The sequence below is a fragment of the Spodoptera frugiperda genome, chromosome 6 (genome assembly GCF_023101765.2).
Source record: "Spodoptera frugiperda isolate SF20-4 chromosome 6, AGI-APGP_CSIRO_Sfru_2.0, whole genome shotgun sequence".
In the NCBI taxonomy this organism is placed as follows: Eukaryota; Metazoa; Arthropoda; class Insecta; order Lepidoptera; family Noctuidae; genus Spodoptera; species Spodoptera frugiperda.
The window spans coordinates 4,610,515-4,638,255 of NC_064217.1; the positions used below are offsets into that span (position 1 = coordinate 4,610,515).

At 34.2% G+C, this 27,741-nt stretch overlaps 4 protein-coding genes across 6 annotated transcripts in view; 2 read left to right on the plus strand and 2 right to left on the minus strand.

Moving 5' to 3' along the window:
* Window positions 1-98: 98 nt before the first annotated feature.
* On the minus strand, window positions 99-4,146 carry LOC118267998 (probable N-acetyltransferase san). Its single transcript, XM_035582265.2, has 3 exons — window positions 3,978-4,146; window positions 3,511-3,834; window positions 99-1,234 (listed from the first exon to the last, which is right to left on the minus strand). The coding sequence occupies exons 1-3, from the start codon at window positions 3,983-3,985 to the stop codon at window positions 1,036-1,038; spliced, it is 531 nt and encodes a 176-aa protein (XP_035438158.1). The 5' UTR covers window positions 3,986-4,146; the 3' UTR covers window positions 99-1,035.
* Window positions 4,147-4,576: 430 nt separating this feature from the next.
* Window positions 4,577-8,417, plus strand: LOC118267996 (probable cytochrome P450 301a1, mitochondrial). Its single transcript, XM_035582263.2, has 10 exons — window positions 4,577-5,014; window positions 5,097-5,334; window positions 5,627-5,820; window positions 6,085-6,283; window positions 6,613-6,695; window positions 6,970-7,085; window positions 7,246-7,415; window positions 7,657-7,722; window positions 7,805-8,018; window positions 8,126-8,417. The coding sequence occupies exons 1-10, from the start codon at window positions 4,666-4,668 to the stop codon at window positions 8,234-8,236; spliced, it is 1,740 nt and encodes a 579-aa protein (XP_035438156.1). The 5' UTR covers window positions 4,577-4,665; the 3' UTR covers window positions 8,237-8,417.
* LOC118267999 (protein lin-52 homolog) lies at window positions 8,314-10,064 on the minus strand. Its single transcript, XM_035582267.2, has 4 exons — window positions 9,904-10,064; window positions 9,653-9,754; window positions 9,298-9,396; window positions 8,314-9,024 (listed from the first exon to the last, which is right to left on the minus strand). Exons 1-4 carry the CDS (start codon window positions 9,935-9,937, stop codon window positions 8,855-8,857), a joined length of 405 nt encoding a protein of 134 aa, XP_035438160.1. The 5' UTR covers window positions 9,938-10,064; the 3' UTR covers window positions 8,314-8,854.
* Window positions 10,065-12,155: 2,091 nt separating this feature from the next.
* Window positions 12,156-27,741, plus strand: part of LOC118267786 (40S ribosomal protein S19a) — a 43,473-nt gene continuing 27,887 nt past the window's right edge. The window contains exons 1-8 of one of the 3 annotated variants that reach the window (XM_035581974.2): window positions 12,156-12,253; window positions 12,908-12,978; window positions 13,831-14,040; window positions 14,373-14,549; window positions 17,295-17,607; window positions 18,226-18,480; window positions 21,168-21,329; window positions 22,567-22,815. In XM_035581974.2, the coding sequence (XP_035437867.2) occupies window positions 12,908-12,978; window positions 13,831-14,040; window positions 14,373-14,549; window positions 17,295-17,607; window positions 18,226-18,480; window positions 21,168-21,329; window positions 22,567-22,815 (1,437 nt within the window). In that variant the 5' untranslated portion in view covers window positions 12,156-12,253. Of the gene's footprint in view, window positions 12,346-12,907; window positions 12,979-13,830; window positions 14,041-14,372; window positions 14,587-17,258; window positions 17,608-18,225; window positions 18,481-21,167; window positions 21,330-22,566; window positions 22,816-27,741 lie in introns of those variants that run through there. The other 2 variants (XM_050694350.1, XM_050694349.1) reach the window with 2 other exon arrangements.

Genomic DNA, 27,741 nt, shown 5'->3' on the forward strand with positions numbered 1-27,741 from the left:
ACCTACTAACTTCCTCCATCTTTTATTGTTTAACAAGGCTAATGCATCGCTCTGTGCGTGATGATTTTCAACTAGAAATTAATAAATGAAACATCGTAAAATGTTAATCATGTTTATTATACTAATAATGCTAAGGATGCAGTGAACATGATATTTAATAAACTTCATCATTTACAGAGAAGACAGGGGTCGACAATTGACTTTTTGGTAACAACATTATGATAAATGACTACTTACAGATGCCATTCAGAAATAAAAAAATATCTCGCTATTAGACCATGTAAAATCTTAACAAAACAAAAATTTCAGTACAACTCAACATTAATTAAATAAAATTTATTTTTGTTGTGCAAAGAATAAGCCACCGATAAATGTTTAGTTCAATAGTATAGTTTATCAAAACCCTAACTTTCCTCATTGCTCGAAAAACAAATGCATTGATATGAAATACCAATTAATTGCGAGGTGATTATTAACACTTCCGCTCAGAATTCGAGAACATTAATTTTAAAACGGGGAGTTTATGACTACATTATTAAATACCACAATATACAAGTATAGTAAAAAACTGACAGAATTTTTATGTCCGATATAGTTAAAAGAATGTCTAGAGCTATCATTATCCATTACTTTACATATACTTATTCAAATCATGAAAAGGTTAATTTACAAGTTGAATGCTATTTTTTTTAATATTATAAGTCATAAAAGTTACTTATAGAGTACTAGACAGTAATGCATATTGTAATGTAGTCAATACATTTATGAAATACGCACGCATTATTATGAACATACTCTGTACAACATATGATACTGAGTGGAATATCAGTCATTTCTAGTACTATATTTATGGCCTCATGCGTCCACAACCACAACTTATTGATTAACCCATCCGTTACAAATATCTTAATGTAAATCAATCCTGTATGCACACAGTGTTTTATTATGATTCTTACACATTATGTTATCACTTGTTTCACATTAACAACCGAGTTGAGGCTTTTACAAGTACAATATTTGGGTGTGGTTGTGTATTCAATCATGTCCATTGGTTTTTGCGTGTGGTACGGTGCCATTGAGTAAAGGTACGGAAGGTGTCTGTCTGATTGTCTTCTGTAGCACATGGGCATCGGCTGGCTCTATCCTCTTGTAGTAGTGCTCTTTTGTCTCGACGATCTCAAATCCAAACTTCTTATAAAAATCTATTGCTCCCTCGTTGTTCACTTGTACGTGCCTGAAATAAGTAATTTGGATTATAAATCAGATTTAACACCTTCACCGCCAACAAAAAACTGTAAAAAGCTATTCCTCCACTAGTGTCGGACAACGTTGTCCGACATGGCGTCTAAGGTGATTTGATTTTGTTACTACTAACTCCCTATACTATCTATCCACTACATTTTAAATTGCAAAACGATTTGTATTTATTTCACTAGTTAGGTAGTTCATTACTTATGTATGACTAGATGCATTTTATATTAACATGGGCAATCCTATTGACCTATTTTAGATTGGTGAATAATAGCACTACCTAAATTGAATAATCATTTAATTTCTGTTTTTATTATCAATGTTTGATTGGAAAATGAAAGTAAATCGGGAAATATTTGTTGCATAATTACTTCATTATAATTTCGTTATTGTTTCTTTCTCACTTAATAACTCTTTAAATGGCCTAGTATAAATCCGTGAATGCATGTCGCGACGGTAAAGATCCTTCACAAAAATCGAAAGACTTCTGCAATAACGAAACAGTAATCCTATTACTATTGTATACCCTATAAACATTATTCTTATTGAACATTTTAATTACTCAATGTCATCTCTTTGAGCAATAACACCTAACAAAAATCAGCCAGTAATCATGACTGTAAATTGGTACAAACTTTCTTTAACACAATGCATCGACACATCCCAGACAGCTAGGCCTACATGGAGATCTGAACAGTGATATGTCGAGTTAAATTAATAAATTGATGTGTAACAGCTTAAATTGAGTCAAGTATCTTGAGACACATCTGTAGCACAGATACGGTTGATATTATAATCAAAATGTCCTCTCAATTTACTGAAGTGTTTATTAGGACTTTGGATTGTGACATGATAGCTGATAAGGACCAATATATTAATGTTTTATCAATTACCTTGAGCAAATTATATTCTAGTCTAAACTGTACATTGACTCTGAAGGATGATTTAAATGTGTCCCAATTGGTTGGAGAAAGTAATAGTTTTAATAGTATTATATTAACTTTGTGCCTTCCTGGTCTATTTGCAATAAAAAAATTGACTTTGACTTTGAAATAGTTTGTTTATTTACTAACATTTAAGTATGATATCTTTTGTCTTTGTCATTACAAGTACTTACATTTGAAAGGTTTAATTTACATTAGATTAAATTTTATGATAATGTCAATCACATATGAAATATTAATTTTATTTGATTTCATTCCAACACAAGTATTTAACAATGTTATAATTGATTGGATAAAAATAACTAATTTAGAAACACTCACTTCAAAACACTAATGACACATTAATTGCTATTTAATGATCATATTACTTTGTCCTTAATCAGATGTTATTGTAAATAGCATTGTAATTGCCTTTAACTACTACTTGGATATTATGCCCAAAAAATGGCTTAAGTCGCATTTGAATACAATATGAGTCATAGTTAGTATCTGATTTACGAGTACTAATGCAGTAAAAAATCAAGGAAGTCAGTTACTGAAATCCAGTTTGCTTAACATGTCATTGTAGCTAGATCATTGTCAAATATAATATGATCCAGTATTAATATTATAAGCTGGAATTGTTTTTTAATCTTGGATGTGCATACAATACGAAATCATCATAAAAGTAAACAATGTACTATTGATAAATCAATAAATGTAAATTGAATAATTACATTTAATTTAATTAACAAACAAATTGATCCATACTACATTAAATAAATTATACATTTACATAATTAACATAAGAATAATGACCATTACTAGTTCAAAAGCCTGTCTTTTATTATTCAGTTTCTTTATCACAGATAAATAAATGACAATGTTGATAAATCAATATGAATAATGAATAAACTGCAATGAGTATTGTTCACCTTATGGTCTAGATAAGATCTTTATGTTAAGAGTTTAATAGAAATTCATCATCGGGCATAACACATTATTTAGTTAAATAACTAATTTAATATAATCATGTCCTTGACACAATTTGCTTAGGTAAATGCCCCAGTGCTAGTGTTTAGCAATATAGGTCTATAAATACAATTTTAGACTATTACACCAAGAATCAATTTACTGATAAGTCAAAAGCTATTTGACTGCTCTAGGCATGTTTATGTACTGATAAACTTGATATGAAATGTGACAATGGCTTGGTTAGCAGCACCTACTCATAAAGATTCATAACCTTCAATCTGCTGATACTAATTATAAATTTATGAAAAATACATGAAAATATAACTGTAACACCTGTAAATATAATATAAATGGTACTTACAAGAAAATACTGTCGAAATTGCCGTCTTGTTCAACATACTTGAGCACATGTTCCACCATCAGAGTACCAATGCCCAATCTTCTGTATGGGTACAAGCAACCCAAGGTCATAATATAAAGTCTTCGCGAGTTTTCCGACGTGTCTATTCTACAGCATACTGCTCCCACCACGATATCGTTATAATATGCTAACTTAGCCAGTTCACCAGCTTCTAAAACATCTTTGTAGAATTTGTCGTTGTAAGACACCGGAAATACAACTGTGTTTAACTTCTTCAGTTGTTTTATATTATGTGGGGTCACGTCGCCGAGTTCTATTTTAGCTCTGAAAAGGCAAATGTGCTCTTAGAAATGTAAAATGGTATAATATTAGGGACGGACATTGCACTTCACTTTGGTGCGATAAACCATGACACAAGTTATTTTTAGGAACCTGATGGACACTCAAATATGCAGCGGATGGCTTACCTAGTCATTTTAATAACTATTCTAAAAATTAAACACTACAATTTAAAAACTAATCTAACACAGTTATATCACACGAGATCACTCCCGCCATCTACCAGTTTAGCTAGCTCGCTCTCTCGCTTCGCTAATCTTCGCTCAAGCGACAAATCGAGTTTTTGACAGATAAGTTTCCATCCTAGGATATGAAAATTCTACTATGTCTAATATAATAACTTTAAAGTCACCACTCTACTATTATATAAGCGATTTGTACTTCTACTTAATTTTAAAATATTATTTAGAACTATTCCGTCGATATTATGAATTTATTTAAAGACGTAACAATAATGAATACCTTGAGGTAGGTATACCACTAAAATAAACATATTTTTTTATAGCAGCAACATTGCGTTATTCGTTCAGAATCATTCTCGATCAATATTTTTCGGAATATACTTTTATTCCGAATTAGTTTATCTTTGCAAACTTAAAATAAATGTTAAAGATATACAAATAAAAGTTATTGAACTATAGAATGCATATATTGTTCAATTGCAAATTATTTTTTTATATTACCAACCACTACAATTCATAGATATGTCAGGCGCCAAATTCAAATAAATTCATCTTTCTATTGTTTTTATTTGTCAAAATCCAACATTACCTGACGGTAGATTTCTTAGTGAAGAAAAAAGGCGAAATAATAAAAATGTATCTTAGCCAAGTGCGTAATTTTATACCGTACACAAGATTGGGATTGATGAACATCCAGAACAGATGTTACGAGAAGGTTGCTTTAAAAACTACGAAATCTCAAGAAATGGAGACCTCTAAGGCAAGCATGCAGTCTATGGGTTTAACTCCCAAACAAATTGAAATGTTTCCAACAGCCAAGGTGCATATACCGATGGCGCTCACTAGCAGAGAGCCAATTATTTTACCATTCGATGAAGTACCTGGGCCGAAATCTTTGAAGTACATATCCAGTTTCCGTCAGTACCTTTCGGAAATAGGTACTCAGATCACAGTAGGTGTTCTCACGATGATGCTTAATGTGGGTACGTACCTTCTATGAAAGTTTCCTACCGTATAAATTCTTGTTTTTTAAACATCAATTTGCATACCTTATGTGTTTCACAGGCACTTATGTGAATGTAAAGAAGCCACTGAAAAATCTCTCTGCCCTCTTTGATGAATACGGTCCCGTTGTTCGATTCGTTAGCCCCGTGGGTGGGGACATAGTTTTAATAAATCACCCTGAACACATTCAAAAAGTGTACGCAATGGAAGGAAGCTATCCTGTTAGATCGACTTTGGATTCTCTGGAGAAATATAGATCTGAGCACCGGAACCAAATTTACGGTGGACTGTTTACCGCGTTAGTTGTTTGATATTTTATAATTCTGTACTCTTTTCCATGACAATCTGATTCCCGATATTTCGGCACTGTTGCTAGCGTAATCATCACGGATTTAGGGAAAAAATGGGACATACTTAGGTAGGTAGTTATATTTTGTCAAATCCAATATGGTCGGAGATGTCTACACAGGTGTTGTAAAAACGAGGTACAAATTCAGCATCTCTGTTAGTCTGATTTAAATTTCATTTAGTGAACCAACTATCCAATAACATTGTTATTAGACAATTCTTATTAAGACAATTATTTATAGTTGCGGCGAGGAATGGCATCGCCAGCGGGAAGTTGTAGTAGCTCCTCTACATGATTCGGTGAGCAAACACTTGGGTGGCATCAATGAAGTGTGCGAGAATTTTACACAGAAGATATACAATTTACGAAACTATCAAGACGAAGTTAAGAACAATCTGTATAAGGAGATTTACAAGTGGTCCTTTGACTGTATGGGTAAAGTTTGCAAGCTTTTTATTTTTGTCACCAGCCACTAGCATTTTTGCGTTAAATATTTCTAAGTTGTGATTATAATTTTAGCTATCAGTCGTTAGTCGAGTGATCGCACAAGTGTGAACAAGTGGACCTGGGAATCATACCCGTGTTGGATAGTATTAGGATAGGCCATAAGTTCACCACCAAAAATACCTGGGACTTGATGAGACATAATAATTGGTGAATAGTGGGTATTGCATTGTGACTGAAGTTGTTATATTCCAGGATTAATCCTTTTCTCGAAGAAGTTTACCATGTTGAATACAGAGGTGGTGTACAGCCAGTGCGACATGTCGTGGTTGTACCACAGCCTGGAGAAAGCCACGGATGCTATCATCAAATGCGAGTCCGGACTGCAGTTCTGGAAACTACTCCCAACACCTACTTGGAGTTCCTTGGTCAAATACTGCGACAGTCTAGATAAGTGTGTATAATATTAAAGTCTGTGATAAAAATATCAGTCATAATTCCTGCCTTACCGAAGTAAGATACCAACCGGAGGACACGGTGGAGCATACGATGATGGTGCGCCTTGCTTGGGCTGAGCACAGCCGTGTCGTCGTTTATAGTTTTAGGGTGCTTTTCTACGGACGAGACGTACCTGGATCCGAAGGGGCCCAATCTGAGCTAAAAGGGGTGATTTTATGTACAGGTGGTACATATTTATTTACAAGTTTTTATTTAGTTTTATTGCATTTTTGTTACAATGACATAAACTAGACATTTTACATATTGATAACACCCTTTTTACAGTTTGATCGGAAAATATGTCTTGGAGGCCGAACAATCTGTTGGTGATCAACTCAAGAATATGGGGCCTAATGTATCTAATGGACGTGAGTTAACATTTTATTTTGAAGCTGGTTGAAAGAAAGTTTTTTGTATCAGAACAATTCTATTTTCGAGAAAATTGTTACAACTGCTGTTAGGGTTTGATTCCCGCACGGTACAATATTTGTTTGGTATGAGGTACAATGTGTAGGTATATGACATTGCAATGCTTATAAAACGCAACCACAATAAAAAAACAAAGATCTTATAATTTATGTAAATTACACACACATTTTGGAGTTGCAAAATACCTATGTTTTATGTACTTTCACTTTTCAGCATTTACAATTGAAAATAATTCTTTGGTCAGTGCAATGTTGTTGGGGGAAAACAAAATGAGCGCTGAAGACATTGCTACTGTTATTATGGACATGCTTCTAATCGGAGTTAACACTGTAAGTTAAATTTTCTGTTAAATATAAGGAAAGGTAAGTTAAATTTTGACCTTTTTGCATGTTTCTCATCTATACCTACAATCTTTACCTTTGTACACATGTAGATAATCTATACTTATAATAGAATAAGTTGTTTTAAAATAATCATAATTACTTTCAGATTTCGTCTTCAATGTCTTTTCTTTTGTACCACATAGCAAAATACCAAAGGGCACAAAAGATATTATTCACCGAAATAGACAAAGTTGGTAGCGACCTCAACATAAATAATATGTCGAATATTATTGAAAAAACACCATATCTTCAAGCCTGTATAAAAGAGTCTTTACGGTAAGTTGAGGATTGGAGCATAAAAACGATATGCTAAGCTTTTCCACAAGATATGTAGCTATGCTACGAGGAGATCATATTTAATGCGATGTATCGGACCCATCCATAGCCCGCATCTTTTCATATAAAAAACATAATAAAAAACCTAATGCATTCATAGCAACATAGCACATCACATGTCTGGTGGAAAAGCACCATTAAACTGAGGTGTGACAATACTTAAAAAATAATTTGTTTTCAGACTAGTCCCACCAATTCCTGTGCTAACCAGGGTCCTACCAAAGAATATAACTATTGACAGATATAAGTAAGCACTATTACCAAAGTTTCTTTATGCAGATTTTAAGATTACAACCTTTTTTCCTGATCCTTCCAATTTCTATTTACAGCATACCTCGTGGCACCCTTATTATTATGTCTACTCAAGATGCATCTCTCAAAGAAGGGAACTATGATGATGCATCAGTGTTCTACCCTGAGAGATGGTTGAAGGGTGATGCAAAGGAATACCATGCTTTTGCATCTATACCATTTGGTTTTGGAGCCCGTAAGTGCTTGGGCCAGAACATTGCAGAGACAATGCTCTCTTTGCTTACTATCAGGGTAAGCAGATATACTTATTGTCTTAAACTGATTGCAATTTTGTTTGTTCTTATAGAAAGTTTCAACAGACTTCATATCTTGATGTTCTAACCTTGTTTAAATTTTAGATTCTCCAAAAGTTTAAGCTGGAATACCATTACGGAGATATCGGATCAACGAGAAGTTTTATATCAAGGCCTACTAAGCCACTTAAGATTAGATTTGTGGACAGAATTTAAGCTGCAGAAACAGAAGCTATTTCAACAACAGTTAACTAACACCTAGTTGCAAGTAATGTTTTAGTTAAATAAAATACTTTGTAAACTTAAAATAATTTATTAGCATCTACTAATTTTACATTGTAGGTTAACATTTAACTTTATTATGTTAATTTTATTATAATAAAATGTTTAAAAGTTACATATGTGTTTAATTCTTAAGATATATTAGTCAAAATGTAACTTTTAAAATGTCCTACAGGTACTATTATATTTGACAGTGCTGCTGACAGCAGGTCCACTATGCCATATTTCATAACAAATAAATATCAATTGATTGCTCACTATAAACAATATACATATTATAGAATTTGTTAGTTTTGCATCATGACTACATGTAGTTGATGGCTATACTATAACCAGATAAATCTCTTATAAACCAAATGACATTATTGTCATCATGTTCTAAAATAATGTTCTTCTAGAACTAAAAGTAATTCTATTGTGTAATTAAAAATTCGATGGTTACTTATAGGCACCAATTACACATAAACAGTGGCATGTCCCTTCTTATGTGTCACCTTGCATTATTTTGAGAAATAATTGATTTATTAAACTAGATTTGATAATAATATATGACTATTTGGCATTTGGTTTGGCATAGTACACTCGTGGTCGCCTGGAAGCGAATATATTTAAATACTTCCCTCTTGTCATTTCTTTAGCCTCTTCAAGCCCAAGTTGGTAGGCAAGGTCATGTAGCTTCTTAACTTCCATTATGAGTCCACTAGTAGAAAGTGACCCCAATTCTGTAGAAGAAAAAGATTGTATAGAAAGGTTGAGCCCGTGCTGACATTGAGAGGTAAAATGAATGGACTGTCCCTCATATCCTAAGATATTCATAAATTATAATAAAAAGGTCAACAAGTTTTGGAGCATACTAGTAAAAACAGATTTCAATAGTAGAAAAGAAATTACTAGCAAGAATAATAAGTTGCACTTAATGATATGTCTACTAGTCGAGTATTAGACTTTATTAGGTAACAGTATTTTGGTTGTTAACTTCAATTAATGCTACTTACGTTGCATATAGGTGAAATCTTCCTTAGTAGCTCCTCGAGCCCACAACGGCGGAGATTGGTTGTTACTCGGCGGGGGAGCAAATTCCGATACTCCAGGAACTGCAAACGATGAAGTAGAACATTGTGATTGTTCATCCGAGTTTAATACATTAACATTATTATCACTCATTGTAAATTGATTTAAAAAACGATCGTTTTTAACTGAAATGCCAAAATAGGTGAAATCATTTTGTTCCACAGAATGACAACATTAGAAACTAAACAAAATTTCGCGCGATTTTTAAAAACTTATTATTCAATATTATTCTAATACATTCGATTTTAAAGCAATTCTTAATTAAAAAATGACTCTTACTTTGCTCCGGCCACAATTCTGGAGATGCACGATCAAGTTTTTCCGAGCTAAACAAGCTTTCTTCTAACGACGTCAGTGGAATATCATCAGATGTTGTTTGTTCTAAAACACACCAAACATTCATAAGCTTTTAACCTTGTAAAAAGCAGCTAGCTAACTAATAGAATCCTATACAGCAATATTAAGGCATTATATAAACTCTAATACAAAGCATAAGTAGATAGTTAGAAATGTTAAAAACTAAATTTTACCTTCTTGAACAACAGGATTTTGTTTCGCGGCCATTTTCCAATTTTTGACAATTCTCAATGCATAGACTAGAGAATAGATATAGCATAAACAATAAAATTATTGTCTCTATTCTCTTCAATGTGGACAAGGACAAGGAAGAAGTCTGATTACTGTTTGAGGCTAGTTCACACAGCATGACCGCACATTGCACAAGCACAGCTTGATCATAAAAAAAATGTTTTGAAATTGTTTGAGAAGATACATAAATATACAAACACAACCTCACGCCTGTCTCCCATGGGGTAGGTAGCTAAAAATGTAAAAATAATGAGTATTAGCAATAGCTGGTGGTTCGGTTGGTGCGGTGGCTGGGCAACTGGCTGCCGCGCAACTGGACCTATATACATGTACACTCAACGAGTTCACTAGGGTAACATATGAGGTTGTGGTACATAATGAGTCAAATTAATTTGTAAATGTTATTTATGTTATTTAAGTATTAGGATGTTAATGTTAAGTTTAATTTATGTTCATACAGATATTTGGTTTTGGTTTATTTAAGTTTTTAAGTTTATACTGCATTTATCGCATTAGGTGTGCCTGTAATGAAAGATGTAATGTTAGGATAAATAAAAAAAAAATATGTCCATAAAATCATTAATCTCTAGAAGTAATAGAATAGAAAAAAAGCATTTATCGGGCATCAAACATTCAACGATAAATTCCCCTAATAATAGATAATATTAAACTTTTATTCATTTAATTTTTTTTTTTTTTTTTCATATTATAAGATTATTTTAATTTCTTTGTAACATTCACTTTTTACTAAGTCAAAAGTAAAAGTATTTATTATTAATCTAAACTAACACATTATTTACAACTTAAAAATACCAAAAAAAATAAGGAATAAAAACTAACTTAAAACTAAAATAAAGGCAATAGGCGTGGTTAGGTGTGGTTAGGCGTCGAAGTACTCGTCCGCATCGCTGTCATTGGGGAACGTTCCCAGAAGACTGGCCGCATTGCCACGTTGTATGGCAATGCTTATCTTTTGACCGAAGAAATAGCCAGCCCTCTGGTCACGCGTAGAGTCGAATAGCTTATGTGCAATTTCTTTATATAGAGAATGTGCACCAGGACCCCATGGCCCAAGTGTTTCGACCCCAAACGGCTCAAAACAATAATTGCCAACTAAGTTAGAATATTTGCGCCGCTTGAGGTCCTCTGCCGCGGAAGCAGCCGCACCAGCGCATGCAGCAGTACTTAGAAGGTGAGATGGCGCAAGGGTGTCTACACACGTAGCGTCCCACACCAAAGGCCTACCCATCTTCCAAGGCAGCAACGACATACCATCTGGTCTCTTGCCATCATCACGTACCAAACCATTAGGTTCTAATACGGCTGGTACGCCGGCTGAGGCGAGAGCACGACGAATAATGTCGTTGATGCTGGCATGACGACTTATGCGGCCTGCACTTCTACGACATGAAAGACCATGGTGTCCCGAGCCATCGACTCTTTCTCCACAGTGGCAACAATGCGGAGAGACACAGGGAGCACCCAACCGTAAGCACACAGCTAGCCGGAACGTAATGTCATCCAACATAGTTCCTATGTAGGGTGACGGGAGCGCCTGAAGCCACAAACCTGATTCCCACTCTCCCACAGCCAATAAGCGAGCTCGCTCTGCAGCATTAGAAGAAGAGTTGATTAATGACTCACGAATAATACTGCACAGCGGCACGTCCCATTGTCTCTGAGAAGAAGGGTGAACAGGTAAATCAGTAAGTGGACAGGCCATTTTCCAAGCTTCCACTGCATCAGTCAAACACGGCACCTCAAAACTAGCCAGTGATGGAGAAAGAATTTTCCTGACTAATTCAGAGGTACTGTGGACCGATGAGAGAAATGCTGGTAAGCTAATACTTGAAATTTTGCGGACTTTTATTCTGACTTTATCACTGAAACATTCATTTATCAACCAGAAGTTCTGTAAATTGACGTTTTTAAACATAGATTTTATCAAGATTTTATTTAATTTTCAACAAAAACATAGACCTAGACTTAACTGTAGCCAACTACAATGTATCTATGTACAAACTTTGGTATATTTTGGTTTTCTACCAAACTGTTAAATTAAACTTAAATATTATTTTCTGTCTCCATGTATATGTTACAAACATATTATTAGAATTATAATAATACCATCTAAAAATATTTTATTTTTAATAAATTATTGATTTCCTTACCGTTGTTTGTTATTTTGTCAAACTTTTACAAATAATTGGTAGGAAAAAGAAAATTGTAATATCAACACTGATTTATTTTTTAAATATCTTTCTTTCTTCCGGTTGCCAACACCAAGGCAAGGTGGGTTTTCAGGCGAAGCCACATGGTTTTATTTGTGAAATAATTATATTATTTAGGAATAAAGTGTGTTTTGTCAAATTTTGTAGCCCAAGGTAAGATTCGGTTGATTTATGTGTCGATTTTATACCTTGGGACACGGAATAATTGTAATTGAGAGTGAACCGCAACGCGCACGAAATGTCATGTGTATCTTTTAGCAAGACGAACATTATATTTTGGTGAAACTTGTGCTTTGTGGTGTTATTTAGTACATAAGATATCGTTTAACTTAGTAATCGTCATAATAAAATAGTTATTTAATGTTACTTTGTTGGTGACCATTTTTATAACCTAACTCTTACCTTGTTATATTTTGTGACACCAAAGGTAGTAAACACACTTTGGTTACAATAGGGCTGAATTGGTTCTTAAACATGTATACTTTAACCTCATATTGTAATATAAAAAATTTCGCATATGTGTTATCAACTAAAAATACATAATTTGTGTTTCATTAGAGTACTCAGTGGAATTTAACTTTGCTTGATATCTAGGCCTCATATAAATTGAATTTCATCTAAAGTGACCTCAACATACAGCATAGAACCTTTGTAAATTATCTGAAACTTGTGGGTATCTGGAATAAATAACATTTTTGTCCATTTGTGTTTTCAGATGCGTTCCGTCACATTGAAGGATGTTGAACAGGACAAGGTCGTCAAGACCGTAGCTGCCCATCTGAAGAAGTGAGTATATTGTACTTCTTATGAACTTATTAATCTGAACTCAAACGAGAGGGTATAGTTTCTCAAGTTCCTTTGAAGGGATTATTTATCATGGCTTGTTTGTAGATCAACAAACACACAACCATGTGTTTGATGGTGCCGTGATGAAGGTTACCCTCACTATTTTACTATTACAACTTGTCTCTTGATGTTTGTAGTGTGTATGCACATTGTTTAGTATGTAGTGTAGTTGCAGTAGTAAATAGTATAGTAAATAATGTCTTATTGCATATTACTACTAACTAAACTTTTCGGTGGTTTTTCAATAATTATAAATACCATGAAGATGTTTCATACAATGCAGATATGAAATGCATCATTGTCCTTAACCTGGAATATACCATGTTTTTTATTTCTATTCTTAATCTAAAAATAGTAGATTTTTGAATAGAGTAATTTGAACTGTGGAATGGTTAGAATATCAACAAAAACTGATCCCTTACAGAAATTTCTTAGGGCTTTATGCCCAAAAGCATCAATTTTAATTTCAGGCTCGATGCTACAATCCAAGTATTCGGATAATTTAACCTATTCTATTTTGCCTATCTGTCAGTTTGAAGTATTGGAAATAAACATATATGTTATCAGATATTTTGTAAAATTGTAGTAGATAATTTCGTGGGTCAGAGCCAATCATCCTCTAGCTTTGTCTAGGGATAAAGCTGAATAGAAGAGTGTTTGGACACCATCACTAACTCCATTTTTTTTTATTCTACCTTTCCTCTATCTATTGATAATTTCCCTGTTGATCTTCATAGTGTAAAGTAATAAATGAGGTGACTTATTAATGTAATATCAATTTTATTTTTCCAGGACGGGCAAGGTCAAGGTGCCAGAACACATGGACCTGGTGAAGACCGGTCGTTTCAAGGAGCTGGCTCCCTACGACCCTGACTGGTTCTACGTCAGGTGTGCCGCCATCCTCCGTCACATCTACATCCGCTCCCCTGTTGGAGTAAAGACTGTCACCAAAATCTTTGGTGGTCGCAAACGTAATGGAGTCACACCCTCACACTTCTGCAGGTAATTATTTGTTCAATAATGCATTTTAGTACTAAGGGCAAAAAAATGTGCTGTACAGATGACAATATGTCAGTTCCAGATTACATTGAGCTTAATGAATTTTACAAACAGTATTAAAACTAATTATAATTTATTAAGACGCAAACAAACATCTGTTGAAGGCAAATCACTAGTGCCGGTCACTTTTGCCCTCATTTAATGTATTAATAAAAACTTTAGGTTTACTTAGATTAACATACTATAATTTTACAACTTCATACAAGGTAGTTTGTTAGACATTGTAAACCATTAAAACACAATTTACTAATAAAGTTTTTGTTACATTATTTCAGGTCATCAGGCAGCATTGCCCGCAAAGCTCTCCAAGCCCTCGAAGCCCTGAAAATGGTTGAGAAGGTTCAAGATGGTGGTCGCATTCTCACTGTTCAGGGCAGACGTGATCTTGACAGAATCGCCGCGCAGGTCCGCCTAAAGGCTAAGCAGGCCGCCAAGCAGCAAGTCATCGTTCTGTAATTTTATGACCAATAAAAAAATTATAAAACCTTATTACTTTGTGGTTTATTTTTATAATTACGAAAGTACGAAATAATAAAATACAAAATACTTGATATCGTGTGGATTCTCTATGCAACTGCCTCGGTGGTTGTGGTTCTAAACGCATCTGTCGTCATTTTGATGAGTAATGATAACGCCAAATAAATCTATCAATACACATGTCTTAAATCTTAGACTCGGCTTAAATCTAACTGCAACGTGCTCGCACTTCGTCGAGTAAAATTTTGACTGCTCGAGCATGCCGCAAACTGAACTGCAAAACGCCTGCGCTTGGTCGAGCATGCAGGCGGTATACTCGCTTCACCGCGAGCAAGCATCGTTAAAAATGGTCTGAATGCCATCAGGTGCGCATTCCCAGTTTGATACTAAAGTCCGACGTTTGCAGACGAGCAATTTTCTCGCTGCGGCAATACTGATAGCTGATAGCACGAGCGGCTCGCGACGACTCGAGCGCGTTCGAGCATGCACAACGCATACGCATACGTTACTCGGGCACGCATCCTACAAGCGAGCACTCGAGCATCGAAACGTCAACGTGAATTATTCAATTATACAATTTTAAATTCATACGATTTATTTTACGGTAGGCTCAATAATATGCACTGCTCTGTTCTTGGTGTGCGCTGACCCTTACTTACGAAATTCTGGGTTTTTTTAATAAAATTTTATTATATTTCAAATAAATGACTCCCAGGCTAGACTCACAGTGCCGCATCGCACTAGCGGGGGCAACTACAGTCTGTACATCGACCAGTACATACACTCGTAGCGATCTCTATTACCTCATTTTACCTCTAATTTGATTTGTGTTGAATGAGTATGAATTGAGCTCAGTGGCGTGCCATTGGAGAGGCCTTTGTCCAGCAGAGGACGAGAACAGGCTGATGATGACGATGATTTTTATGAATACGTAAGGTGCGTTGGGGTAAGATCGGCGGAGGGGTAAGAACGTACAAATCAAATATCTCACTTATTTGGCATTATTTTTTAATGCTGATCACATTGCGTGGCACGTCATTAAGTCCCGCCCCGCCCCGCGGTGACCACCACTCGCTCCGGTCAACACAGACGTGTACCCGCGCCGTTTTAGAAAAAAAGGCATATAAAATATTTGTTTGTCCGGTCTTTCACCTACATTTTTATTTGCATATTTTAGCAAAATTATAGCTTATTTTGACATGGTTTTGCCTAAATACTAAGTTTTGAGCAATGATAATATGATAAAACTAATCCAGATTTGTCTACTACCTCTGTAGGCTGAAATCCGGTGTTACCCATGTCGGGTAAAGATCAGACAAAAATATCCCTATTCGAAAATGGGCAGTGATTGTCAAACTTTTGTTACAAATGATTTTAATTTAATTTTAAATAATTACTTAGGGCTGATTTTCCAATCTTCAGTTGCCACGTAAATACTCCCGAACCTCTTCGCGGGCCACTTCTTATACAAAAGAAGCGCTGGAATTAGCCATGCAGCAAATAAATAATAAAGAACTCACGTATGCAGCCACTTCAAAAATGCTTGTGGATAAATCTAAACTTTGAGAAACTCAATTTCTTTGAAATTTGCTATGTGGGGTAAGATCGGACAGATATTTGTTGTATTAGGTAATTTTTTGTGATTTCATGTTAAAGTACAGGAAAGATCGGCTACGTTCCTTTCATACACCTTGTGCTCCTAGCACTAGAAATTATTTTAAATTGTTGTCCGAACTTACCCCATGAAGGCCAAATCGTCATCACATCAAAAAAAAAATTGTCCTGATTTTATAGGCTTGCAAAGCAAAAAGTATTGAGTATTTATAAATAAATTAAATTTTAAATTACACTGTGTTTAATCATTATTCGTTTCCACTATTTTTCATTAATCTACTGTGTACCAAAATTGAGATAATAAAGTTTTTGCAACATCCTTGCAACTATTCGAAAATCCGTCCGATGTTACCCCAACGCACCCTATACCTACTATAAAACAAGGGCGTACAAAATATGTTTTTTAAACGAGCAGACGGATCACCTGATGGTAAGTAATCGTTGCCGCTCATGGACGCGCGAAACACCGTTATTTACCTATTGGGAATCAGGTAACCTCATTGACACAACGCTAGCGTTGTTTCACGTCGGTTTTCTGTGAGGCTGTGTTATCACACCTGTTGAGCTAGTCCATTCGTGCTACAAGAATAGAAGTGAAGCTCCTAGTCTCCCATACTCCATGACCTCTGAGTTTGTTTCGGCATTTCTTCTCAGAGTAGTCGGATAGGAAATGCCGGCCTCATCTAGTTATTTAAGAGATTGACGTGTAAAAGTGTTATTTAATAACCTATTTGCAAAATAAATATCATTTATCATTTATCATTTATCATTTATCATTTAAAATGTATGGCTTTTTCGTATTCGGTTTCCACGTAATGTCACCCCTTTAATGTCCTTAGAACCTTTAATATTATTGTACATTTTGGTTTGGCATGAATACCCTTATAGACCTTGTATTCAGTGATTAAAATTTCTGATTTTACGTTTTAACAATAAATAATTTTTGTCTTGAATATGCAACTTGTAAAATAAAACGTATATTTTTTAAGATAGCAACACACTCCAGTTGTTTGGAAATGTCAAGTGTCAAAGTAAACGTTATGTCAAAATTCGTAGTCGTTTGTTGCCAACTTCAGATTCTGTGTTCGTAGGACATCGCAACGCAGTTTAGTTTCTTTGAAATATCGGATTCGATTGGATGTGCTTTGGATATGCAGTGACTACAAAATGTTGTTAGTATTTGGACGTGGAATCGGCTTCATAGTATTAGTGAGTTTGTTATCGTGCGTTGTATCTTTGCGTCAGTATGGCACGCCGGGTAACACTTTATACGTAGCTGAAGACTTGGAGCCGAGTCGTGGAAAATTGCAAATTATCAATAGAAACATTGAGAATGAAGACAGCTCTCATTTGGAAAGGAGAAAACGTGAAGCAACAACATTAACGACTCCCGCTATACAGAAAAACATAAGTACATGGGTAATGGTCCATATCCTTATTAAATATGATTGTTACTTTTATTATTTTGATTTACTTACGGAACCCGTATCATTCGTCCCAGTATTTATAATTTGATCTATTGTTTACTAAGCAATATTGTAGTGATGTTGACTTTCTACTATTTTTATCACTGAATGACGATTTCTTTTGTCTGAAGACTGATGTTTGAAACTAGAAGGTCGTGCATATTCATTATTTGTATTTATAGTAGTAAACATCCTAATTTTAATGAGGCGTACATTTTCATAATGACTAAGCACTTTGAGGGTATTTTTATATTTAGTTCTCTAATATAAGCAGGTAAATGATAAATAGTGGTAATTTGAACACTGGGCTGTTATCTGACTGTAGTAACAAGTCTTATCTAAACTAGTTGAACTACAGTAGTTACTTGCACTGACAAATTAGTTAAGAATAAGAAAAAAACAAATGTAGTTTTTAATTTACTAGCTTTATTCAGAGTTATAGTAGAGAAAAAACTTTCTACAATTACAATAACTCTTTTAGTAATAATATAATATTTTCACAAGCACTGGCTGTAACATTTACAGCCACACTTTCACTTGTGCAGTAATTAAAAAGATATTTTATCCACAGACAACACATCTAAATGACAGTCATCAGCAGTTGATGGTGCACTGGGTGGGTGAAGGGTCCAATGTGATCATCTGCTTGGCCAGGGACTCTAGTCCTAGGAACAAAGGAGGTTTATCACCATCTGCCCTCTTCATATCCTATGACTATGGCAAGAACTTCACCAATAAGACTGAGAGCTTCAAACTGGGTGATGCACCAGACAGTGGATATGCACAACTGGATAAATTCTTCAACCATCCCAAATACCCTGAATTTGTAAGTACCTATACATTTTTCATTCTTAAATACTGTTTAATAATTTCATTATTTTATGGACCTTAGGAAACTAGGAAATATAGGTATTTTATCATATTTTTCTATTGAATTATTTTATTAATCAGTTTTACTGTTATCAATTTCCTATAAACACACTCTGTTTATATAAAAGGAGTGTGAAATATTTTAGCATACCATGTATTTTCTATTGTTGGCTATTGTTTCTTATAATTGACTTATAAGAATTAATCAGAATTCCTGAGAAGTAAGAATTTCTCTTATTATAATTTCATTGTGTCAACACAATGGTCATTTATAATAATAATAAAAAATCATTTCTTCCTTTTAAAACCTACATTTAAAAGTCATCCAATGGTTATTTATTTATTTAGCTAATTATTTAAACAAAGAAAATAAGTAATAGGTATTTATTTACATTCATTGCACAATGCTTGTGTAATTTCTCATTAAGTGTTTATCTTTCCATTCATAGTTAGCTATGTGAAGTATTCTTTAATAAGTACTTGAGTATTGCATTGATGTGAATTTTTATTATATTCACTGGCCTCCATGTATAGAAAGTCATTAACACAAGCAGTAGTTGCAAACTTTAAACATAATTAATTTTTAAATCGAGATTAGAATTAAGAGAAGCATCTTTTTCCATATTTTTAATCAACTTTATCACCTATGTGCCTATAACATTGATGAGTGCTATAATGATAACTTTACTCCAGCCTTCTAAATATCTGCTGCAAACAAAAAGAGTATTTCTTTTGTATAATTTTGAGCAACAAAGCTTTATAAATAACAACAAACATTGACATTGCTTATCAAAGATAAAATGTATTTTGTTACTCTCAATCTGATATCAGTCGGATAATGACTTGATTCATAAGAATAGTTTGTATGTAATGTTATATTTTACTTATCAATTGATTGTAGATGAATGTTATCTGTTGCTTCCTAAAGATATGTTGCCTCTTTATTTGATTGTATGGAGATATTATTATGATATTTGTTACCCGACTATGGCAAAGCAAAAATGATGATTGTTAATGTTGTTGAGTATGTAATTAAATAATTCTGTAGGTAAGTTTGGTGATGAAGAGATAAATATTTAGTAAGATTGTACTGTTTGTTGGTTATTTCCTACTTTTTTCTATCAAATTAAAATATTTAATTCCTGTGCTATGGATCTGAATCAAGATGAGCTAAAGCAGTGGTAATAGCTAAGCTTCCTTTCCTTTTTTTAAACTACAAGCTTAGTTTTTCTTTTATATAATTTTCGCGAAGTTTACTTTATATTTTGAACTACAAAATAGGTATATGTTCGTTTTTCTTTTACCTAGATTTCGCTTACGACACGAAGTATTGAGTAATTCAGTCAAATAATTTTATTGAGTTTATTGAAGATTGGCTATTTTCAAATTACCTAGATATTGGAAATTACCGTAACATGACCGAACGCAAGTGTCACAATATTGTGGTATCCACAAGATATCTTGTAACAAGTCACATAAGCTCGGAATCTTAACAGGACAGTTTGTCCTTTTATAGATAGCCGCATTCGTATCACGTGCACGGTTCAACGAACTTACGGTATACCTAATGTCAAGGTATACTGAGAAAAACAATTGCTAATGTTTTTACTCTATTTTAAGTAATCTTGTTCAGTGAAGCATTAGTTGAGATGCAAATTCACAGGTACATAATGTTCGGATCGCAATTAAATACTATTTTAATAATATAATGTTAATATTGTTGAAAACAAGACAATCATGGATAACATATACAAAAACATTCTATCATAATGCAAATAGCGGCTATTACTGGCCTAATAAGCAACGCTAAGAACTCGAGGTCATTCACACTTAGGTAGAACAGACGGTTTGGTATTTACCAACACTACTTGTTTTATTAACTTTTGTATTAAGTTTCGGATACTTATTACCATTACAATAAAGCTAAATATTGTTCGCCAAAATTCGACAAATAGTAATTTCTTTTGCACTACATAAAATGTGCGCATGTAATTTTGTTATTTATTAAACCTGTACTTATGTGAGGTTTACAGTTAGGTATGGATGAGGTGATGCGAAGCAACCTAGTTTCTTTTTTACGCACAGTCGTGCTTAGTATTTAATTGTAATAAATCACGTATAGTACATCCCACATGAATATTGTTATTTATTGTGTAATATTACATTTTGGGAATTTATTTTTGAGGAACGAAGTAACCTGAAACGCCACTAATCATATTTTTTACCTTAAAAATGTAACACTACATTTTTATTTAAAAATAGCAGAAACAGAAATACACAAGTCAAATAAAAACCTTATAATATTAAATAAGTATTTATTTGCGTTTAAAACTTGACACATATTTGGCCAATCTTGATATAAAATAAAATAAATTGCAATAACGAAAAATTGAATTCCGGTTAGCAATTAGTCATAATGACGTCATAACGGTATCATATCTGTTTCCTACACTTATATGAATTACCCATCACAACTTCCGACATTGTACAGGATGTCCATCTAATAATAATTAAAAAATATAGCATTGAACTAAATTGGAAAAATGCTAATTGTGCAACGAATTTATTAAATCATTGCTGCACTTAATTGATTCTCTTTCAATTTACCTGTCTTGTGTACTAATCTTATTGTTTTGTTCGCAGTGTGTATTCGTGGACTCGACAAACAAGAAGCTTTTCTACACGAGTGACAATGGACGCACCATCCACCGGTCGGACCTCTCTTTCCACCCCAGCGAGCTGTCTTTCGATGAGGAGTTTCCTGACAAATACGTTATTTTGGACAAAGTCGTCACTAATAGAAAAGTAAGTGTTTAATCATTAAGCTGTCGTACTTGTTAGAATCGTACAAACGAAACTTCTTGTTATCGGAGCTGCGGACTCCAAGCGGGTTTACCGGGGCTCCGGCTCGAAAAGCAGGAGTAGGAACGGGGTGGTTTTTAGTCAGTAAGCGTCTGACACTCCCTCTCGCTTCGCCCAAGGCGGGACAAGTCATTGGATGATTTTCCCCCTCAAAAAAGGCTTTTTGTTTATGTATTAGAACATACTTCACGGGAATTGACCCGGTAAAATTGAAAAGTTACTTATTCAAAAGTACCTACGTAATTGTTATGCGCACTGTGTATTTAATTGTGTTAATGTGCCTAACTGCCGACACTAACACGATTACGATTTCCTTAATCAACAATAGGCGAAACAACAATTGAAATTACTTTTAATTGGTTGATAGAACACTTTGTTTGAGACACTGGAACACAGATTCTCACGACATTTCTTTACTAAATAAAAAGAAATGTATAGTCACGCCTTTTATCCCGGAAGAGGTAGGCAGAGGTGCATATTACGGCACTTACGCCCGACTACTCAAACGCTACTCAATTTTAAGTTGTACTTAAATATCGTGCTATCTCTGTCATTTTATAAAGAATTGATAGTGCATTACATTTGAGAGCGTCTTAGAATTGAGTAGCGTTTGAGTATTCGGGCATTTATGCCACCGTACAATGGAAACCCACTTTTCTCTATTTGTGTTAAGGTCCCATATAATAGTTCATAGTAATCCCATTCCTTACTAAACATGGTACCAATTAAGCAGTTTCGAGTTATTTCTAATCGTGAGGGTCAGTCGTGTGGCACAATAACGGAGGACATGGCCGAAGGGATGTCACCAATCATATGGTTATAAGACCGTTTGACCGTCATGTGACTAGCACAGGACCTAATGGCTGAATGCATATTGATGTGACTAAACCAATTTTTCTTGTCAGTTATCATCAATCTTGTTACGAACGAATTTGTTTTGTATTTTTCTACTCGTTTTTCCTGATGTGATTCCGCTAATTGTCAGTCATATGTGGTAGGTAATAGTGTACCTATGTATTGCTTAATAAATTAAATATAGGTAACGATGATGAACAACGTCCAGATATAAATATTAATGCAACTTTTTCCTATTCTGTATGTTTTTATGAAACCGATTTATGTATAAAATAGGTTACTAAATCAAATGATCAGTATTTTATATACTCTCTTATTTCCATAGCTATACCTGACCCTAGACGGAGGAAAAACATTCAAGATGATCCAAAGTTACGTGAAAACCTTCTTCTGGTCGTCGGGTCCTGGTTTCTCGAAGGTGTTCTACATGGAGCGCTGGAAGCCTGATGGGACGAGCACCGTGTTCAGTGCTAGCGATCCTACCGACCTGGTCAATGCTCAGATATTGTTCGAAGAGGCCAAAGACTTCCAAATCAAAGGAGATTACATGTTCGCCACCAAACAATCTAAAGACGTAAGTTTTTTTTTATTACTTACTTAAAGTTATTCTATGTATCTATACCTATCTCTTATGTTTTTACGCCTAAACTATAGGACTTTGGATGTCAACGTCGTCTGTTGCCCTATCTGAAACTAACTTCTTATTCTCAATGTTAACGTAAACAAGTCATTAATAATTCAATATTGATCGTGTCATAGCAGTATGTGTAAACAACAATGAAACAACCTTTAAAGTACAGCTGAATGTTCACTCTAAAGTCAGGCCATAAAAAATTGCTCGGAGAGAAAGTCTCGCCAAAACACGTTTTGCTACCTTTGCATATTCGTACCTTTAAGATAAAAGCAAAAAGTAGTTCGTAGTTACTTAAGTGTCTCATAGTAATGACAAAATAAACCTACGAGATTAGTTGTCTATATTTTTTTGCCTCATTATTGGCAAAATTAGACATTGACATTGAAAAACGGATTGCTTCGCACGTGTCGTTATAAAAGGAATTTTACACCAAACAGTAACAAGTCACCTTTCCTAGGTCATAACATAATTTGTTTAGAACATTATAACGTCAATCAACTGATAAAATATCCATATCACATTCATGTACTCTACTCAAGTCTCGACAATGTTAGAGAACGGTAATGCTGTTAGGGTTTGGGGTATTCCCAGTTAAAATTAGCTCACGAACTCGTTTAGAATGGCTCGTACGGTCGGGTGCATAGAAATCAAACTTAACAATAAAACGGGTTCGATATTCGAAACCTCGACAAAGGTTACTCTCACTAAACCAGCGACACAGGAAACATTTAATAAACAAGGCATTGCCGATAAAGTTATTCCGGCGTCCGACAATATGTGACCTCGTAGGTCAGCCAAACAAGCAATTTCCCTTACACCTCACTACGAACTCTTTGTTCGTACCTACCTAAAAATAATTCGATGTCTCGAAGTGCTAGGCACAATATGTCGTTGTATCCGATTATTCTGTTATCAGTCGTTAACTCATGCGAAAGTAACATGTGACGATATAATTTATGCACACAACAGTGTCCTATCGATTGTTTTCACACAAGCGTGCTTAGTACAGAGCTCCTACTGTTTCAAACAAGCTAGACGTTATCAATTGTTTCGAAGACAGAACAGACATAAACAGATGAATTTTCATCATGTACTTTAGTATTAGGTATTACATTATGACCGCAGAAATGTCTGATTCATCAACATGACGCATAGTCGAAGCAGAACGCTTAGTTCAACGAGATCGAACTCAACTGTTTACACATTAATTTATCTATTTGTTGCCGGCAGCAGTGAGACTTTAATCATTATATTTGACAACTTTATTTTACGACACTATAGGTGGTTATTTCTTCTTTTTTGAACGTTTATTAGCTTTGCTGTCTATATTATTTAAAAGGAAAAAGCAATAATTGACCCGTGTTATTCTTATTAGTGAATGAATAAAGCGGATTTAATGTTAATTTAGTTTATATCGTTGGCACAATTGAGTCACCAATTAAGTGTCATCCAGCAGGATTGTGGTCTACCGTTTAGTTGGTACACCCCTCGGACCATGTACGTACGAATAAATGTTGTACACGGCGCAAGGAAGTATCTTGTCAAGCGAATAATGCGGCAAATTGTCCTTCTTCAACTGGCTCCTTGACGGTCTCAAGTATCCGTACGGATTACCCGAATCACCTCAGTTGATACGATAATGTACCACTTGGGATTTTATTGTGACTGCAACTAAGTAAGCACATGTATATTAGGTTATTGACACGCCATTATTGTTTGTATTGAATGGCGGTGCTAGTCAGCCCGCCTCCGCACTCACAGGCGATCTGTTTGTTGCTTAAACTTGTCGTGTCGTTTACCGCTAATAAGTATTGTTGATGTTAGTGCGACCATTTTTGTTTATTTTCCTGTTTATTCATATTTAACACCTTTTATTCTCCTGAAGTCGATGATCTAGAAGGATCGACACTTACAAACTACTTATATTACACACGAGGAAAAGCACTATTAGTTTTGAAATAAAAGGGGTAGTTATTTCATATACTTATTTCAATTATTTTATAAACCGGAATAGGTTGTAAGAACTTAATTTTTGGTTGCTTTATGCTGCTGATTACAGCTCAATTTATTTGTGTAAATAATATTATAATACTGTCGTGGTTTCGTAGGTAGCGTTTTTGTCAATTAAGCACAACAAATTCAACACTGAAACGTTTAACCACAGTCTACATTACTATATATGTACCTAGTAATAGGAATAACAAAGTGTCTAGAACACTCGAGTTAAAGCGGAGGCCAGGTTAATAGGTCAACAATATAATAATTTTAGTCCTACAACTTTAAAAAGTGAGCGTTCGTTTGCACACAACGAGGTCATTATAGTGACAGACATGATAGTTACAGTGAAGTACCATAAATAAACATTTCATGTTATGGAACACAAAAACATGGAATGGTCTCACGAAAGTACTTTGGTATAAATAATTATGTGATTTAATGAGCGACCAACACGATTTCTCCTAAATAATGTATTTTAAATATATTGTGTTATTTAATATTATTTTTCTTAAACTAGTAGGGGGCATTGATCTAAACTGCATAGGTAGGTACGTATTTTTATATTAATTCATGCTACAAATCACGTATGACCCGTACCTATAATGTTTTTCAAAATTCAAATTAAATTTATTTGCAAGAAATACTTATTATTCTTCTACTAGAATATATTATTTGTTTTGCATTCGGATTGGATGAAACTTTTAACATTTTGTTAGTTCGGTTTTTCAAAATATAGGTCTTTTAATATAATTCTACGGTAGATAGGATCGTGGGTGAAAGTGGGAAGTAGAATAAATCTAGAGAGGTACGAATATGACGTCATACAATATACTCGTGCAATGTCGTATGCATGACGTCAGGATGAGATGCATTTCTCTAGAAATAGGGCGTCTACGTCGACGGTAAGAACGAGACGGGAATAAAGTATTTTCAATTTTAGTTCGATATTATAAAGTCGTTAGTCGAATGCTCCTAAGGGAAGCTGCTGATTAATAGACTATTAGGTCTTAAGTTTCATTGTGCTTCGGGGAATAATGGGAGTGTTATACTGAATTTTATTGTAAACATGAGATTGACGATACTATAAATGAATTTGTAGGCTCAATATGTTTTCCGGAGCTGCGGACAAGGTAAAAGGTTACCGGGGCACCGGTTCAAAGCAGGAGAAGGAACGGGGTGGTTTTTAGTTAGTAAGAGTCTGACACGTCATTGGATGATTTTCCCCCCTCAAAAATAAAGGCTCAATATGTTTGTGACTACACTTTGCATTCGATATTGAGTTATTGTGGCAACATCTAGGTCATTGCTTAATGTTCAGTATCATAAAAATATACTGAACTATATGCTAATATGAACCTTGAACTTTATTCAATGTTTTATACTAATCGGTTTTCGTGACGTGTTTTTATTTATAAGCATCTGCATAATTATTTTATAACATGTATGAATTACTGTACAAATTATGTAAAAAATGTCCTTAGGTCTAATTTGGGAAAAATGCTATAATAATTTTGTTTATATTGACTATCTAGACTTGCTATTTCTAAATAGGTACTATTTTTACCTGACACAATCTTAATATGTATTAATAAGATTTGAGTAATTCAAGTTTAAAGTTTAGTATCAAGGAAAGGAATTTTACTTTAATCTATAGGACTGGAACAACCAAATGAATCGCAATTCAATAATTCTTGTGATGACTGTGTACAAAAATGACAAATACCATTATGCTATAATCTTTCATACTTAGTTACGTCAGGTTAGGTACGTCTTTACTTTCCCACGGAGATAGATGAAATTTCTAATTATAGAGATAGAACGCTACAATCTTCGATCGATCTTTGCGTACATTTTTTGCTTTCATCAAATTCTACACCTTATTAGTCATCACACGCAATAAAGCGTACTCTGATTACATCTTATTCACATTGTATACAGTAGCACCCCATATTCATTTGTAATGTTAGCCACGTATCTAATATTACTTAGTACCTACCTACGTCAGTATTAAATTATGCGGCTCGCATTTCTATGAATCAACGTTACCTTTTCAGTTTCTCAGTAACTACACAGTATATAACCTTAGTTACATATAATTCTACTGACTCCCTATCTATCCTGTAACAAGGCAGGTGACGTGACGTGAGCTGTGCTTAAACAACTTTCTTTGAATTCAGTCTAATTGTAATACACTAGGGTGCAAAGAAACGTAGCCACTAGCGTTTTATCACTTTAAAGAACGCTCTATAACTTTAAAAAATATCATTACTTTCACTAAAAGATGGTCTCGTTTTAAAGGTAATTAAATTACCTTTCATGAGACATACGTAAGTAATTAATAAAATACTTGTAATAGAAAATATTAACAAAGAAATGTGAAAGAAAAAACGCTTGTGGCTCCGTTCCTGTGCCCCCAAGTGTAATTTAATGATAACAAGGCCGAGATATATGAGAATATATGTATAAATATTATATAATTAATAAGAAAATTATTATTAACCTGCCAGTCTTACAAAAGGTTATTCCTTTTAAATGCTAGACAGAGATGTCAACAGCATGGGTAGTACTAGATATGATTTATTATATAGGGTGACAGGTGTTTAAACACGTGATTGTACTCATGATTACAAACAACATTCAAAAAGAAACTTTTTTTGTATAGTCATTAGTTTTATTTTTATCACATACATTTCGAGCCTTTAAGGATCCTTAAAAAGTTTTTTCAGCAGTCAAAAGGTTAAGTATCTAATAATAAAATACCTGACCTGCCACTTGATACTTTGTAAACTTAACTAAATACTCGAAATAGTACTTGAGGAGTTGAATTTTGAAACTGTTGAAAGATCTGTTCACTTGAAACCTTATCGG